Source organism: Oryza brachyantha, chromosome 3, assembly GCF_000231095.2.
Source record: "Oryza brachyantha chromosome 3, ObraRS2, whole genome shotgun sequence".
Lineage (NCBI taxonomy): Eukaryota > Viridiplantae > Streptophyta > Magnoliopsida > Poales > Poaceae > Oryza > Oryza brachyantha.
The window spans coordinates 583,909-601,105 of record NC_023165.2 but is presented as its reverse complement, the minus strand read 5'-3'; the positions used below and the strand labels follow the sequence as shown (position 1 = coordinate 601,105).

The following is a 17,197-nucleotide window of genomic DNA, read 5'->3' as shown; positions in this document are numbered from 1 at the left end:
ACTTTATTTTAGAAATATATAAAGTTTAAAATGATTAATGTTTTAATTAATCATGGCAAGCTGATAATCTAGCTCGTTTAGGTATCTTATTCTTCTCCTTCCCATCCCTTCGTACTCACTCTAAGACATGCTTTAAATTATATATTTTTTTGTGAATATACTCTAAATTGGGCTGTCAGGTGGGGCAGGTTGATCTCATAGGATAAACACTTACCCTTATTTTTAGCTTATGTTTATACTTATAAATTAAAATTAAAATTTTTAATTTTAGGTTGATTTTATGGTTTTTTATTTAGTTTATTTTTTAGATTTTGCTTTTAAATTGATAAAAATGTATATAAAATTTTATTCACAAATATTTTTTAAATATATTTTTTGGCCAATTCAAACCGTCACCCCAGCATGTATCTGTCTCTCTCTTGTTCATGCTGTTAATCTCCTCAATAAATTATGACGCCCGTGCCATTTCACTGTTGACAGCTGCCGACATGTGCCATTTGGTTGTAATTCAATCTCGCAGCTGGTTGGCAGCTGTAATTTGTGCTGTCACCATAAAGTCGAGCTGAATAACCGGTCGAAACTACAAATGGAGACATCTCACATACTCCCATCCTTTTGTACTGCAGCAGTACAGGTGTAGCATCGTACGTACGTGGCCGTCAGAAAGAAAATGCATATGGTCATATACTCAGATGACTATTCTTTCATGGAGAAGAGAAGGATTAGAGTACTTTGCAAAGAATGAATCCTCTCTTGCAGGCAATTAGTACATGTCAATAGTGATTCAGGCAGCAGCTAGGAGTAATAAAGATGTTTCTCTGTTCCTGGCTGTTATCTTCCAACTGTCTTTCATCCTCTCCATACTGAGAGTGATATATGCAAAGATAGCTGTCCCATTTGTTGTTTATGCTAATCCAGGAATAGACCACAATTAAGGCAGTAATCACTAATCACCTATACTTAATGTGAAAACTGGGAAGAAGCCAACTGTCCCAAGTGGCGTGTTTGGATTGAAGACTGATTGGATTATGAGCTAATTATGACCCTTTGGAAACTGAAACCCTCCAAAAAAACAACACAAATGTCAAGGAAAACTGTAGTAGTAACAAAATGGCGCAAGACAGAATCAGATTTGGCGCCACTTTTCATCGCCTCCTCCCCACCATCTTTGACCTGTGCAAACGCCGTCGCCCAACTCCACCTCTTAAAAGCGCAACCCCTCTCGTCTCGCCGAGATCGAGCTCGCGGCGCGCTCGACACGACACCGGAGCAAGCAGAGAGAGCGCGACTGCACGCGGCGCCATGCTGATGGGCGTCGCCGTCGCCTACGCCGCCATGGCCGTGGTGGCGCTGCGACTGGCGCTGTCGCACAAGTCGGCGCTGTACGCGGTGCGCCGCCTGTGGCGGTGGGCCGACGAGTGGGCGCAGGCGTACCAGTACCACGAGGTGCCACGCTTCGCGTGCGACGGCGCCGAGAACCCGTTGTTCCGCAAGGCCGCGCAGTACGTGGCGGCGCTGCCGTCGCTCGAGGACGCCGACGCCGCCTCCGTGCTGTCGTCGTCATCGAGGACCAACGGCGGGTTCTCGCTGCAGCTCGGCCCCGGGCACACCGCGCGGGACGCCTTCCTCGGCGCGCGCCTCGCGTGGACCAACCGGGAGGAGGACGGCCGCGAGGTGCTCGTGCTGCGCGTGCGCCGGCATGACCGGACGCGCGTGCTGCGGCCGTACCTGCAGCACGTCGAGTCCGTCGCCGACGAGATGGAGCTCCGGCGACGCGAGCTGCGCCTGTTCGCTAACACCGGCGTGGATGGGAGCACCGGGACGCCCAGGTGGGCATCGGCACCGTTCACCCACCCGGCGACGCTTGACACGGTGGCCATGGACCCCGACCTCAAGGCTCGCGTCCGCGCCGACCTGGAGAACTTCCTCAAAGGCCGCGCCTACTACCACCGTCTCGGGCGAGTGTGGCGCCGGAGCTATCTCCTCTACGGCCTACCTGGCACCGGCAAGTCGACCTTCGCGGCGGCTATGGCGCGGTTATTGGGCTACGACATCTACGACATCGACCTCTCCCGCGCCGGCAGCGACGACCTCCGCGCGCTGCTCCTGCACACCACACCGCGGTCACTCATCCTCGTGGAGGACCTTGACCGGTTCCTGCAGGGCGGCGGGGATGCGGAGGCGAGGGCCGCGAGGGTGCTGAGCTTCATGGACGGCGTGGCGTCGTGCTGCGGCGAGGAGCGGGTGATGGTGTTCACGATGCGCGGCGGCAAGGAGGGCGTCGACGCGGCGGTGGTGCGGCCGGGGAGGCTGGACGTGCACATCCAGTTCACGCTCTGCGACTTCGAGGCGTTCAAGGCGCTGGCCAGCAACTACCTCGGCCTCAAGGACCACAAGCTGTACCCGCAGGTGGAGGAGAGCTTCCACTCCGGCGCGCGCCTCAGCCCCGCCGAGCTCGGCGAGATCATGCTCGCCAACCGCTCGTCGCCGAGCCGCGCGCTGCGCAACGTCATCACCAAGCTCCAGCACGTGTCCGGGGCGGCGGCGCCACCGCGGCCACCGCACAGGCGGAATACGAGCTGGTCCGGTGCGGGCGGGCCGTGGGATGAGCAGTCCGCGCGCACCAGCGCAGACACGGCAGACGCCGGCGAGGAGGCGGTCACGGCACCGGCGGCGTGCGGGGTGTTCGCGAAGGACGCGCCGATGAGGGAATTCAAGAAGCTGTACGGGCTGATCAAGATCAGGAGCCGGAAGGAGGCCGCCGGCTTCATGCCCCTGCAAGACGGCGAGACGCCGGCGCCGGCGAACGGCCGGGGCAGCGAGCTCGACAAGGAGCGATGATTATTAATTAATTACGCAAATTGTAGAGTGGTTGTTACCCGTTAGTAAGAGTACCCATCAAACAAAAAAATATTTTTGATTTTTTTTACCGTGCTTTTTTACTTCGTGATAGACAAGTACCGTAGTTGTAGATTTGTAGTTACTTCGCCTTTTTATCGTGGTTGAAGAAATTAACAACAAAATGGACGGAGATAAGGATTGGGTGATGTACAAATTGTACGTTAGGATTGTGTGGTTTAAAGCTTTTAATTCGATCAAACAATTATGATGCATGGAAATCAAACAGTAGGGGGAGAGAAAATCTTCAAATTGCATAGAGAACAGTACAAACATGTCATCAGTTTTGCTATTGACCAGTCAATTTTCCCCTCTTAATCTAGACTTATCCGTTGATTAAGGTATAAATTTTATATATATCTAGATTTATTAGTATTAATATGAGTCAGAAATTTTTATTATGAAACAGTTATGTTATGAAAAAGATGTAATATTAGTTATCAGTTCTGCAGGCAGGGGGTGAAAATGATACAAAAGCTTCCAACACTATCGATATTGTTAAATTTTGATATATTTTCGAGCATTCTGTTTATAAAAATTAATTTATTTAATTTCTGCTAAAGCTATATTGATGTCGACACTAAAATCGTTTTGTTCAGATCATTTTCATGCTTGCTTGAACGCAAAAAAAAAAAAAAAAAATTCAACGACACCTCGTACCACAGTGGCACAGTCTATATGTCCTTGGCGTGGGGGTGTCATACAAGTGACTGATTGTTTGACTTTTTAAACTGATATTTGCAACAAAAAATAGTTTGTAAATAAAAATTATATAATTTTAGTGATCTAAAAGTCATCAAGATCGAAAAACAAACTTTGGTTAAAAAAATTCTAAACTTAACTTCAAAATTTAAATAGAGGCTTATAAGCATTAGCAGAGGCAAACTTGTGGGGTTGATAGAAATTTTCTTTTCGGGCTTCAATTGCGCAAACAGTGACCTAAACGGACACACAAAAGGCGCTCTCGCTCTCGCAACCGCAACCGCAACCGCCGTGCCCGCGCGGCTCCGGCAGATGATCGGGCGTTCCTTCTCAGCGGAGGACAGCGACTCGTCGTCGGCGTCCAGCGCGAGCGGAAGCATCTATCATGGCGTGCTTGCCACTGCGAGTTTTTAGTGCGTCTCCAACCGGGCAGCGCAGCGCTCTGCCACTGGAGTTAGCTAGTAGCATACGTGATAGCTGCGGCTGCGCGCAACGCAACAGTGGCTTGCTCGCCAACCAGGTCCAGGTCGGGGATCCATGATGGGCGTGCCACTGCTGCATCACTGTTGCGCCAATCTTTGCCGGCTTTGCTGCTTGCTACTACTACTAATTAATTAGGCACCGTTTATAATAGCAAAAAGAAAAGGAAATAAATGCACTTCTTATTGGCAAGAATTGGATTGATTCTTGCAAAATTCTGTTTTCTTTTTGTCTTTTAAGTTGGTGTGTACTCCTGATGAGTAGGCAATGTCTGGCTCGATGCTGGACGGGTGATGATGAGTTTAGGTGCCGGTTTGGAGATAATGATAGGCAGCCGCTAATTGTGCCACTGGCCTGTAGAATTGCCTCTTTTGATTACGAAATCCTTTTGGTAGTCTGATTATTGTGCGGCTGACAGGACGATCGACGCATGTGTGTATGGTTCTGCTGCCTTTTTGTTCGTGGCTGCCATTTGTTTTGCCAACGGATATTACGCATGTCATTACAGCTGTTCCAGATCGGTGTAGGGTGGTTTTCAGTTTTATTTTTCCAAAGGGTCAGTTTTCAGGAGTCACTGTTGAAAAAGGCAAACGATATATTTACACAACAAAAAATAATCTATGAATTATATATATATATATATATATAATCAACAATCTAAAGGCAAATGCTGAAAAATAATCTATAAAAAAATCTTAAAATCAACTCTAAATTTAAAGTAAAAAAATTAAATTATACCTATAAGTATAAATAGAAAACGAAAATATAAAGGCCTTTGTTTGATTATCCGGAAAGCTGATGTAGCAATAGTTTTACTTTCTCCAAAGGAGCATTTCAAGGTTGTACTTTGTATCATCTATGATACTTTTATGGATCAAATACATATGCTGTAACACATAACAACGCAAGGTAATGCAGTAAAAATAAAAACAGCCTGATCCACACATGGCAGGAACTCCATTGCTGGGCTTTTGGGAACTTACCATGACGATTAAACAGAGGCCCCAGTCGGGACAGCTTTTTCCCTGGTTACCGGAGGAGCCACCCGGTGGCCATATGGCACATTGATTTGGGTTTGGATTTGCTTCTGAAACGGAGACTGAAGCAAACCTGAAAAGCCCTGAATACAAAGATTGCTTGGCAGGCACATACAAGTCCTTGCCTGTCCTTCTCCGTCTTTGTCCCGAAATTTTGACCAAATAACCCTTTTAAAAAACTTATTTTAAGAATAAACCATGTTAAAAAGTAATTAAAAATTGCTGGTTTTCTCAGTACTAATCTTGAGATTTTGAGCTATAGCATCTCAGCGCCACTGGTATCGAAGTTGAGGTCGACACTTTTTGCCATATCATTAAAGGTCGGCGCCAATAACTTTGATATTGATCTCTTTAATACATAGGTACTATAAGATGATAATGTTAGCTTGGTGGTGGAATGTTCTGCCTTTCACCTTGAGTTCAAACCCCCACACTTGCATTTTTTTTACATGTGAAAGATTTAAATCCAATACCTCAAAGTGCAAGGCAAAATACTCTGCCACCGGGGTACCATTGTTATTTTTTCATCATGATATTAGATAGGTTAGCGTCAAAGGTATGGGCGCCAACTTCCAATGACATAATAAAATTGTGCTGTTTTAGATAAACTTTATTAGTATCAGTGGCTGAGACATCGTAGCTTAACGAGTCCACGCCATTGAGAGTTTGAGACTGACCCTGGTAAAACGGTATATTTAGAGCATTCCTAACCCAATGACTAGGATGATATTCATAGCATTAAATAAGTTGTCACATAGAATGAAAAATGATGTGGCAAGTGAATAAATGAGGAAAGAGAATGAAACCATGGTTTCTACGCAACATCACATCTAAGATATCATGTGAGATAAGTAGCATTAAATTTAAGTGTGGAATAATGGTGTTTGTATTGGAAGAGTAGTGTCTAGTACTAGTTTCTTGATGATGAGAAGTTTATAGAAACCATGTCTAGTGTTATGGGTTGTGAATGCCCTTATATAATTATTTTTTTGTTACTGTATTATTTTCAAAAAAGTTTTTTTTTAAAAAAGGGTCAATTTGTCAATCTTTTGTCATTGAATGATTATTGCCCAGTCTAGAGTCAGACCACCGCAGGCCTATTGACATGCTAGATTGTTTGCATGTACTGTAGAGTTGTACTATCCTGGGCACTTGGACTGTTGGCCAGGAACTCAGGATGCAGAGAGTCACGGACATGATGAGCTGAATCTAATGCATTGGCTGCTGGGTTGGACAGTGTTAGGTGTTGACGGTGCGGCTTGACTGCTTCCCCATTCATCGTCGATTCGCGCCCATGCAGCTTTCAGAAAGGCATCGCATTCATATAGGTCAGCAGGGTGCAAATGGCACTCAGCGAACCACAATTATTAGAGCTAACGAATGGTTAAGCCAATTGTTAAACCTCTATACTCCGTACTGTAGCATTTACATCCATCTGCGAATGACTACAGCCATTGCTGACTAGAATGAAAACGCTCGGCAGGTAGCCTGCCATGGCAATACTATTAGACGTGCTCTTTGGATCCAGGACTTTTTTTAAGTTTTTTGTCGTATCAGATATTTGGACGTTAATTAGAAGTACTAAATATACACTGATAACAAAACTAATTGTATAAATAAAGACTATTTCATTAGATAAATTTTTTAAGCCTAATTAATCTACAATTAGCAAATATTTACTGTAGCATCACATTGGCTAATTATAGACTAATTAGGCTCAATAGATTTGTCTCGCAAAACAGTCCAACAGTCTAGAGTATGAGATAAGTTTTATTAATAGTCTATTTAATACTGTAATTAGTGTTTAACCATTCGATGTGATAGACTAAAAAAGTCCCTAGGATCCAAACAGGGTCTATTAGATAGTCTATTAGATAGACAAAAAGGCCAGGCCCTTTGAAGAATGGACAAAAAATTAGTAGCTAATGCTAACATATAAACAATATATTCTGGTGTTTTATACAATACAACCATCCAGTCTCGCAGCTCATTGGTGCTAATACTATATTGGCCAAGATTGGCACCCATGGCCATCTCAAATCTCAATGCCCGAAATACTATGTGGATACCGCAGTTTCATGACCACCTTACACTAGTCCTTGAATAAACTAAGCCCCAAGTAAATAAATAGATCGAGCAAAATATACACATATACATAAGCCCAAGCTGGCAATCATCGAGCAACCTTTCTTGCTATACATCTCAAAAAGCTCTCATCTCCTTAGGAGTTCGTTGTAGATTCCCAAGACGAATCCATGGCACCTTAGGTTTTCCTCTCTTTCCAAACAACGCGCCAAACACCTTGGAATCCGATTAGCCAAGCTTCCAGGCATGAGCCGGTGCAGGCAAAACTTTTAATCGCCTGAACACTGCTTGTACTACTAAAAATCTGGCATAACCTTAGCATGCCAATATGTCATGCATTGTCCTCCTCCCTGGTGTCGATGATTTCTTCTTGACAGTACAGTGTTTTTAACTCTTCTTGTAGCTGAAAGTGATGCAGGAGATCCATCATATATGATGGCTATAAAATATGATGTCAAAAAATCCATATTCTGTTCCATTTAAGATTAAAAACTGACTAACGTCATGGACGTCATATTTAATTTTCCCTATTTCCCTAGATATGCCATTTTGAGTGGTGGCTGGCAGCAAGGCAGCGTTTTCAGATGAGCTAAAGGGGTGCTTTCGACTCGCTTGCATGCTAATCTGCTGGTCGATTTGAAAGGAACGGAATGCACGTATCTTCAACCAGACTTCCAAGCACCTTGAGGCGATCTGTTTGGATATCAAGGAGGAGATCGAGGCTTGGCATCAAGCAGGGCTGTTCAAACCTGTAAATCTTTAGAGCCAGCAGCTAGCGCAAGTTTTTTTTTTTTCCTTTTGGGCGTCGAGCCCAGTTGACAGGCCTCCATGTCATTGTTGACAACTTGTATATCCATCTCTGATTTCTTAATACAATCTGGTCTGCCTGTCTTTGGCCGACCTGGCCAAAAAAATGCCATTTTGTTTCTACTGAAAATAGATTTTAATACCTCCCCCACAAATTGGCATTTTTAGTAAATACTTGATCTCTGAAAATCTGGAGTAATTTACTTGGGTGGAAAATGGTTCTATATACTAACTACTACCTGTCCCTAAATAACTGCACCATTCTAGTTCAAATTTGAACTAGAAGGCTGCAGTTACTTTGGGATAGAGGTAAGAGTAAACAGTGCAATAAAAACCCGTCATGCGAAACCAGTCATATGGTGTAAATAGCATTATCCTTATTGTAGGTAGTCCCAAGTGCCAATATAGTAAAGAAAACTAAACAGAGATGACTTGATAGTTGATACTGACCTGGACGTGCTTCAGTTTTGTTGTGATCAATTCATCAGTTAAAGAAATCATTCTGCAAGGTAGAAAGGTATGTTACTGCATTGATCAAGGATCATCAGGCATCCATTGCCGTGAAAAGTAGAAGTATCAATAACAAATGTCATGTTCAAGCCTCCTTTTGAGCTCGGATAAAGCAGAGAAAGGGCAGAAGGGGCATAAGCATAGTAGGGCAGCTAGATCCAATTGTTTTGATGTTTGGACTAAAACAAAAGAAGATGGCATGTTCCAATTCGGTTGAGTCGTGAACATAACACAATGATGTGGTAGCTGGTAACATTGAGTTTCAGGTATTAGCCAATTCATCCAAAAGCTTAAGCTGATGGAGAACAATGGACACTTCGCTTCAATACTCCCCTTCACGTGGACGCCCCCTTAGGCTTCACATGTGGAATGGAATAGAAGCAAATTGAAGATCTCTGGCTCTAATGCCATGAGTTGCATGGACCGGCCAGTTTAATATAAAGCTTAATCTGATGAGGAAAGTAAGAAATTCACTTGTGAGGATGTCATTACCACCCTTAATTATCAGTTTCAAGTAATGGACCTACCTAGATTGCAATTCAAATATTTTGACAAGCAATGACCGTTCTCCCTCAGAAATAGACGTTTTGACCTACCAAAAGATTGTGAGCAATTTTGAGTTAATGAGCATTTGATAGTAGTAATGAGAATCTTTGTACAGAGTGCACAAAATAATAACGAAAAGAATGATATGTGATAAAAATTTTCGACACAGCTAATAAGCTGCTTACCCCCGTATCACTGCCCACAGTACCAAGTCTATACTGGGTTGCTGGAGAAAACAGATGATTTAGACGTAAATAAGTGGGAAAGGAACTTTCAGCAAATATAGAGGAAAACATTACCATCAGTTTTTTCATTTTGTTGCAAGCTACTTAGTAGGTTTGTAATGAGATCCTAAGTCAACGAAATGGCAAATGGTTAGTTGGTCAAAATATTGCAAATAATTATACTGCCCATACTTAGAGGGCACTAGATTAAGCTTATTCCATACTTGCTGAAATGTGGTCTGCTGTACAAGATTCCGAAGATGGGGAATCAGAATGGATGCAGACACTGAACCATTGCAGAGTTCCTTCCGGTGAAGACTATTTGACTGCAGTATCAATGGAAAAAAAAAAGGGTGATACATTACAATCTTAAAGCAAGGAGAAGGCATATAATATAAGGGCAGTGGAAACTGTACGAGAACAAGAAGGCCATTCCAATTGCATGTGCTGCACTAGCCAGTCTTACTGAAAAATAAAATACTAAAGATGGCGTGTTTGAAAGTTGAACCTTGGCTGCTTTTCTAATTGAGTCTTAAAATTCTGAAATAAGTGTCTTAAATTCATTATTGAATCCTCTGTCCCAAAATAAGTCTATCTTTCTAAAAAATGAGCTTATTCTGGACAGAGGGAATACACGCTGATAGTAAATGATATGAATAACACACTATTTTCAGAACATCAAGATTCGGTAAACTATTATGTGGCATGACATAGAAACAGAAGTACAGAACAATGCCCCTAATCAAATCCTACTTATTCAAAACATGTCAGGTTTTGCTCAAATGCATGAAACATTTGCACTCAGAAATTCCTGCCAGAATTTTCTCCAACAAAAGAAAATGTGTGAAATGTCAAATCACAGCAAGTAATTAGTTTCTACAAGTTGAAAATGGAAAAGCTTACTGTTGGCTTAGCATCCACTGGCCAATGACCGACGCTGGCTGATTTTCTCAGTGCAGAACCCTGAGTAACCCAGGCAAGTCATGACATATGATGGCTGGATGTGGGTTTTGTTGTGTTGGCTGTAGATTACAACGTAGCTTTCAATAAAATGGATAGAGCAAAAAATTCTTACCTCCTGTAATTTGCGTGAAATGCCACTTGTTGGAACTTCCTGAACCTGCCAGTAAGATTTTATTTAGTATCCTTTGTAGTGATCTTTGTTCAGCACGGAGCACACCCTATTGAGGGTATCCTCAGCATGAAACCCACCTTTGCAAGATCCACATTCTCAGATGTCACTGAAAAGCGTCCTTTTATCTCCACTACACTACGTTTAGGCTTATCTCCCAAGGAGCCCACATAGCCTGCAAATAATAGGTGGCGAATCATACTTCCCTTCAATTCACAATCACTGAAGACTACAGTCAATTAAACTGATTGATGAAGAATGTGATTTCTGTTACAGAAGTCGAGTAAACCTTCATTGGTCCTACGATATGTTAATATTAATGCACGACTGCAGTTTGTCATCAAAAGAACTTGTGAAATACTCTTAAAACCAGGGTGGCCTTTTCTTACCTCCGGAAGACCGAATAGGAGCAGACAGACTATTTGCAGAAGCACGAGTAGGGAGTGCAAGAGGACCACTGAGATTTGTAGTTCTTTTCGTACCACTCTTTTTTTTATCAGATATTAACAGAGCTGCTGCCTCCCTGCTGCAAGGAACAACAATAACTAAAAGCGCCTTTAAAAACGGCAATACCTTGTTGAGCAGAGAAAATTGGCAATGTAATTTCCTAACTTCATAGGGTTTCAACTAACAGGAAACTCAAGTACCCAAATTGTAGAAGAACAAATACCAATCCGCTTTTACAAAATCAATATTTTCATGGCATACAAATAAGAACTACCAAGACTTGAAAGCTCAAACAGTAGCCCATTAGTTAGGAAAACATCTTAAATTGTATTTCATTTCTGAGGCATATTTATATGTAATATATCAAACAGGTAAGTAATCTTAAAATTATAACGGAAAAAAATCTGCGAAAATTGGTAGGCTTACCTATCAGAAATGCGACTACTTTCCGTTGCTGATCTATTATGTATACCAGAACACGAAATTGGACCAGAATAAGTCCTTTGTTTTTGTTGATCTTCACCACTACTGATGTTTTGTCCTTCAGAATCATGTTTTGATGTAGAGGGTAATGATTCGTTTTCTGACCCTTGTTTTTTATACCCATCAACCTTCTTTTCACTATCAGCATTGCCAGGTTCAGAAACCAATCCTCTGTCTGCCTCATGCGTATTCCCAACTAGACTTACTGCAGTGACACAAGTTTGTTCACTGAAATGTAACAAAACAGCAAAACATTATGAACACGCTACCAGTAACACAGCAAAGCAATGCAGCAGTACGCATCAAGGCTCACTGAATCTTTCTCTAGTTATAAGACCAAAATTTGACCCTATACCATATAAAATAAAATTTCCGTCCTATATACTTGAATCCGAGATATTGAGAACAAGAAGGTAGTGAACAATATAGAACATACATATCTTTTAAAGAAAGCATCATCACAAAAATATTACCAACTGATTCTACCTGAAGTTTCCATTCAAAATTGTTGGTTGTCCAAAATGATTGCCAGAAGATGGCTCCTGCAAACAAAGTGACCCTAAATGACTTGAAACGAAAGCATATTTAGTATAAAATTTTCTCTTACCTACAAGAAATCAATTGGTTGCAACAGAACATGGTGAGCATATGTTTTCTGCAGCATTTAGAATTGGTAGGAAACTATTTAACAGTACCAAATCATAGGCACTTTCCATATTACACACAAACTGGCATTAGAAATGACCCTGACTTTCTACATTTGATAATCGGTAAGCTCTTTTTTGTGCTATCAAGTTAAACATATGTAAATATATAATACTTCATCTATTTGATACACTAGATAAAAGTTTTCTCATGGTCCCATATAGCTACAGCTCTTGTCCTGTCTTACCAGAAGGCAGGCTTAAGGTCTCACGAGTGAAACAAAACCAAGTCGAGAACAGCTAACCTTAACCACTTCGTTTACTCTATCACTGTCAACATCTTCCTTTATTTCGGGTGGATCATCATCAAGAATCTGCAAAAAGGTTGGAACCTCGCTTGTAAGACTAAATTACATTCTTTTACATCTTAACAATTTAAAAGAATGAGTCAGGGAGCAATTTAAAGTTTTTATATAGAACTAAGGAAAGTTGTTTTACCAACGATGCTTGAGCCTTTAGATCCTCAATATCGAAGTTCCATGCGCTGACGCCTCGTTGGTACTCACTCTGTTAGATAATTATCAGATGACAAGGAAACAATCATGTGAGTGATTTCAAATCTTGAACTTCATGCATATGATAATAAACGACAATGGAATGGCATACATATTTATCATGAGTGTTACAAGTTTGTATGTGAAATAAAAGGGCAAAACTCATGTGGGTATTATGTCCATAAATCCAATAAGTGAGAAAAAAAATATAAGTCAGATACTGCATGTGAGGTGGACTAGCTAAAGTGATATCTCATACAAACCATTGTTTAATAGAAAAGGAGAGTACCAAACAGGAGATTAGTATGCTGGGATCTTAAATCACTCTGTTAGTCTTTGTTCAGCCAATATGTTGTTGATAAAATACTAACATATTCATGCATGAAAAAGTAATTACAGTTTTAAGTTCTAATTTCAGTTTGCAAGGCCTGGAGTATGTGTTACTGCAAATCAACCCTGCCCTTCTACTTTATCATAGGCAGCATCTATTGACCAAAATCTTTAATACTGGTATGGTCATGAACTCAAAAGGAACGAACAGCACAAAACAGGAACATAAACAACACAGCAATATCACAAACCATAGAAAGAGCCTCCTGTTCAGAAGAAGGCATTTTCTTCAAAGCCAATTGTGCTGCATCTTTTAGCTGCAAATGCACAGAATAACATGAATTAATTAAGATATAATCCATCATCTAAAGAAACAAAAGGAAAGTAAAGTAGCAAAACCTTGAGTGCTTTTACACGGTCCCATAGAGGGGGCAAGTCAGTTAAAATATTCTTCACAGACAGCTCTGGAAGTTTTGCGCTCTTGAAAAATGAATGCTTTAGTAACTTTTCAGCTGTTGGCCTCTTTGTTTGATCTTTGACTAAGCACATTGCAACCATTTCCTTGAAAGACTGATTACAACTGAAAAACCTTCATTAGGAGGGTAAATATTGAGGCTAAAACAAGCAGAAATTGCCATAAAACAGAGACTTGCTAGCCAAGAATTAGCTTAAAGGACTAATACTACCTTTGAGAATTTTTTATCACGGTCATAGTCGAGGCCTGGTGGTGCATTTTGAAGGGTCATGAGAAGAACCTACAGTCCAGATACACATCATCGGTTCAACAGAAAGTACGTATTCACATGATTCTAAACTCAAGATTGTTTTTGTCTAACAAGAAAGTTCTATAGGCATATCGCTGACAGCATGGATAACACTGTTCATCAGCATGTCCGAACAGGTAGTCTGAAGAGAAGAAGGTATGTGCATGTAGTATAATGGGACTATATACAAATGGCAAAAACATGACAAAAAAAATCAAGAAAATATCATGTGCCTGTAAGCAACACTAGCCATGTGAAAATTTTGAATATAAGAGGCACACGGATACTAGGCTGATCATGCACTTATTAATTATACTGTTACTCCTTTTTCTTTAGTGAAAAGATTGAACTGTTTTAATTTTTTTAGATGATAAAATTGTTCTAATTTGCAAAAGAGAATAATTCATTGCCTTCATGGGAGGATACTTCGAGAAGGGAGCATGGCCATGTGCTAGCTCCAGTGCAGTTATTCCAAAAGACCATATATCAGCTCTGTATAAGGACAAATAATTGTGAGCGCACTGTGCACCTCAACAGTTCAATAGAAACCAAGTACTAAAATATAAAGACATAGTAGAAAATATATAGAACGTTGAACATAAGCAGAACTGCAGTTACATGTTGGGTCCAATGACAGAAGAAAGAAACAGTGCCAATGGTTCACAGACTGAAATATATCACCCTCATCTTTTCACTTTTGCTAATGCTTATAAGCTAAAATTTAAATTTTCAACGTTAAATTTGGAGTTGATTTTAGAGTTTTTTCATCATAGCTTATTTTTCATCCTTTGCTTTTTGATCGCCAAGAACCCGTAAATAAAATTTTTATTCCCAAATTATTTTTTCATTCGCAAATGTGCCGTTTAGAATTTTCCACGGAGCCAAAAGATAAGCCTCTATGTCTTATCCTCAGTATTTCTATGACAGTTAGGGTTCTTCCCAAAAATGGAAATTTCAAATAATCAAAATTAAGTCAGTAAATTCCTGGTAAAATATATTAAGAAACACCATTTTATCTCAATATTGACAAAAAAATATCACAATAACCAGGATACGGATATTGGTATCCTGGTAGCTAATGTCAAAAGTTATGATATTGCCAACGTACTTGAAATTATAACCTGCTCCAGGCTGGAGAACTTCTGGAGCCATCCTAAAGACCAAATAACAGAACAAAATACGTTTAAAAGAGTGCAGAATACTTATTGTACATATAGAAGAAAAAAAATGCAATAGAAATCTAGTTACCAGCATGGTGTTCCCACAAATGTATTCCTCGATCTTTGCCTATCGCCTCTGTCAAACATACAAGCAGAGACACCAAAGTCCCCAAGCTTCACTATACCAGGACTATCCATAAGGATATTACCCGCCTGCATAACATTATGCTGAGCAAAGCAACCAATAAAATCAGCGAATAAATACAACCGTATAAAAGCTAACCTTGACATCCCTATGGATATGTCCTTGTCGATGGAGATACTCTAGAGCCTTAAGTGTTTCTTTTAGGATAGAGCAGATAACAGGCTCCTCAAAACCATCAGGATATGCAACCTTCATCAGGTGTAAACATGAACCCTCTGCCATGAATGGCATGATCACCCAAAGGTTATGATCCACAACAAATGAGCAGTAAGCCCTGATGACATTAGGGTGATCTATCAAGCTCATTGTTTGAGCCTCTTTTCTTATATCATCCTGTATAGAATATGTATATATACCACCTATGAGATACTAAATACAATATTGAACTTGGGGAAAGATCATTAAGAGACCTCAAACATCAGCCTATAACAGTAAATGTATAATGGTATTTCCGAATCCTAATTATTGAGATAACTAGAGATGCACTCATGATCCAATGCAACAAACAAGAAAAATCTGCAACAAGACAGGATATAGCATGACATGAATTAGTCACTCAAGAAAACTACATTCCATCGTGTAAACTGCAAATGCACTACCCGGATGAATTAGAGTGGGCATATGTGAAGTTAGCCGTCCACACTATCAATCAAGTTAGCCGAGGATGGATTAAAGTGCATGGATATATAATGAGCCCTAAGTTGCCTCCACACAGCCACAAAAACCTAATAAAAGTCACTGGCAATATGAACAATATGAACGATCGAACTAAAAATTTCTAAATGGATAGAACAAAAGCGAGGGGAATTAAACCAAAACCCCTAAGGCGCAGTTACAACCTAATTCTTAAGTTGGAAACACGTTAATGCTCCAACTTCAATTAGATCAATTGTCCCAACTAGACACAGCACAGCTCAACTGCATCGAATCCTCCGCTGCACGACTGCATGTCCCCCGTGTCGAAACAACGATCACCACCAAACACCTAGGACGCGAGCTATGGGGGGGGGGGGGGGGGGGGAGAGCTCACGAGGTTACTGTTAACACGATCGAGATCCAGGCACTTCACGGCGATGATCCGGCTGGAGGGCAGGAACACCGCCCGGTACACGACGGCGTGCGCGCCGTAGCCAACCTCCTCCAGAAGCCGGTAGTCCCCGGGCGACGCGGTGAAGGCCGGCGCCGCGGCCGCGGACGACGACCGCCGCACGCTCCCGCTCCTCACCATGGCCTCCCCCCCCCCCCCCACACACACACACACGCTGGCCGGGCGGCGCAGGCAGAGAGACCGCCACGCGGTGCCGCCCTCCCTCCGGCGATCGCCGACGACGGTGGCCTCGACGTTTGACTCGTGTCGCGCGTACGAGACTGGGGGGAGTGGTGACTGCAACGAGAAAGAGAGAGAGAGACGAAGGGGAGAAAGGGTGGTGGATTTTGGGAAAGAGAGCGAGTCATTATTTTGGCGCGACGTGGCGGAGGTGGGGCGCGAGAGGCGGGGACTGACGGGTGGGTGTTGTTGGTGGCTATCAATGACATGTGGGCCCGATTGTGTGGGCCCCATTTGGCAGTGGGTGGACTATAGTGGCTGTGGCAGAGCAGGGTGAGTATGGGGGCAGCAGATGCCGCCGACTGTCTGAGAGATCTCCGCCTCCCGATGTTGGTCTGTGACTAGGATCGTCTGCGGGGGCTTTCCTGTGGCTGATAACGCTCTTTTTTTGAGACTAACGTCACACAGGAGCTGAGCATCTCGTATCTGCATCTTGTGCAGCCGGTTCGTGTATTTGCCCGCTCATGGCAATATTAGTTACACCAGGCTTTCTTTTAAAGCCAATGGATAGCATTATATATTAGCCTCGCTCTAGGGCATCAGCAATACATATCTCACTTGGTAAATTTATTAGTAGCAATTACTTTGTTTTTCATGTTGTTCGCTTTTTTTCTAGGTTGACAGTTATCTTATTAAAAATTATATAATTATTAATTTTTTATCATGATTTAATTTATTACTAAATGGACTTTAAACATAACTTAAATTTTTGCATATCTACAAAATTAAATAAGATAAATGATTAAACGTATACCCAAAAGTCAACGACACTAAATAAAAAACAAATGGAGTGTAAGATTTGACTCATACTATAACTACAATTTTGGACAAAAGTATTCTAGATTCGTAATCCTATAATTAG

General features: G+C 41.7%; 2 protein-coding genes across 6 annotated transcripts; one reads left to right on the top strand and one right to left on the bottom strand.

Annotated features, from left to right (window-relative positions):
• Positions 1-1,084: 1,084 nt before the first annotated feature.
• Positions 1,085-3,430, top strand: LOC102709999 (AAA-ATPase At2g46620). The gene has a single exon (XM_040522303.1). It carries the CDS (start codon positions 1,111-1,113, stop codon positions 2,839-2,841), a length of 1,731 nt encoding a protein of 576 aa, XP_040378237.1. The 5' UTR covers positions 1,085-1,110; the 3' UTR covers positions 2,842-3,430.
• Positions 3,431-7,008: 3,578 nt separating this feature from the next.
• On the bottom strand, positions 7,009-16,412 carry LOC102709345 (serine/threonine-protein kinase OSR1-like). Of its 5 annotated transcripts, none has more exons than XM_006649198.3 (22): positions 16,039-16,412; positions 15,087-15,341; positions 14,892-15,016; positions 14,752-14,796; positions 14,054-14,135; positions 13,566-13,634; positions 13,279-13,449; positions 13,131-13,196; positions 12,494-12,562; positions 12,301-12,369; positions 11,838-11,893; positions 11,295-11,579; positions 10,811-10,944; positions 10,502-10,596; positions 10,365-10,409; positions 10,193-10,252; positions 9,514-9,615; positions 9,365-9,416; positions 9,251-9,291; positions 9,047-9,111; positions 8,460-8,511; positions 7,009-7,605 (listed from the first exon to the last, which is right to left on the bottom strand). In XM_006649198.3, the coding sequence occupies exons 1-22, from the start codon at positions 16,234-16,236 to the stop codon at positions 7,534-7,536; spliced, it is 2,208 nt and encodes a 735-aa protein (XP_006649261.1). In that variant the 5' UTR covers positions 16,237-16,412; the 3' UTR covers positions 7,009-7,533. The 5 variants fall into 5 exon arrangements, 4 of the variants coding, with proteins under 4 accessions (XP_006649261.1, XP_006649260.1, XP_040377882.1 ...); XM_006649197.3 differs by having other exon boundaries at positions 10,811-10,947; positions 16,039-16,257; XM_040521948.1 differs by having other exon boundaries at positions 7,517-8,103; positions 10,811-10,947; positions 16,039-16,257.
• Positions 16,413-17,197: the final 785 nt, after the last annotated feature.

Excerpts from the sequence above, each read along its gene's own strand:
- LOC102709999 (XM_040522303.1), top strand. The coding sequence starts at position 1,111 with ATGGCGCAAGACAGAATCAGATTTGGCGCCACTTTTCATCGCCTCCTC.
- LOC102709345 (XM_040521948.1), bottom strand. The coding sequence starts at position 16,236 with ATGGTGAGGAGCGGGAGCGTGCGGCGGTCGTCGTCCGCGGCCGCGGCG. Across the intron at positions 13,197-13,278 it reads ACCGTGTAAAAGCACTCAAG|CTAAAAGATGCAGCACAATT; the intron begins GTTTTGCTACTT and ends GTGCATTTGCAG. Across the intron at positions 9,417-9,513 it reads AGCAGACCACATTTCAGCAA|GATCTCATTACAAACCTACT; the intron begins GTATGGAATAAG and ends TCGTTGACTTAG.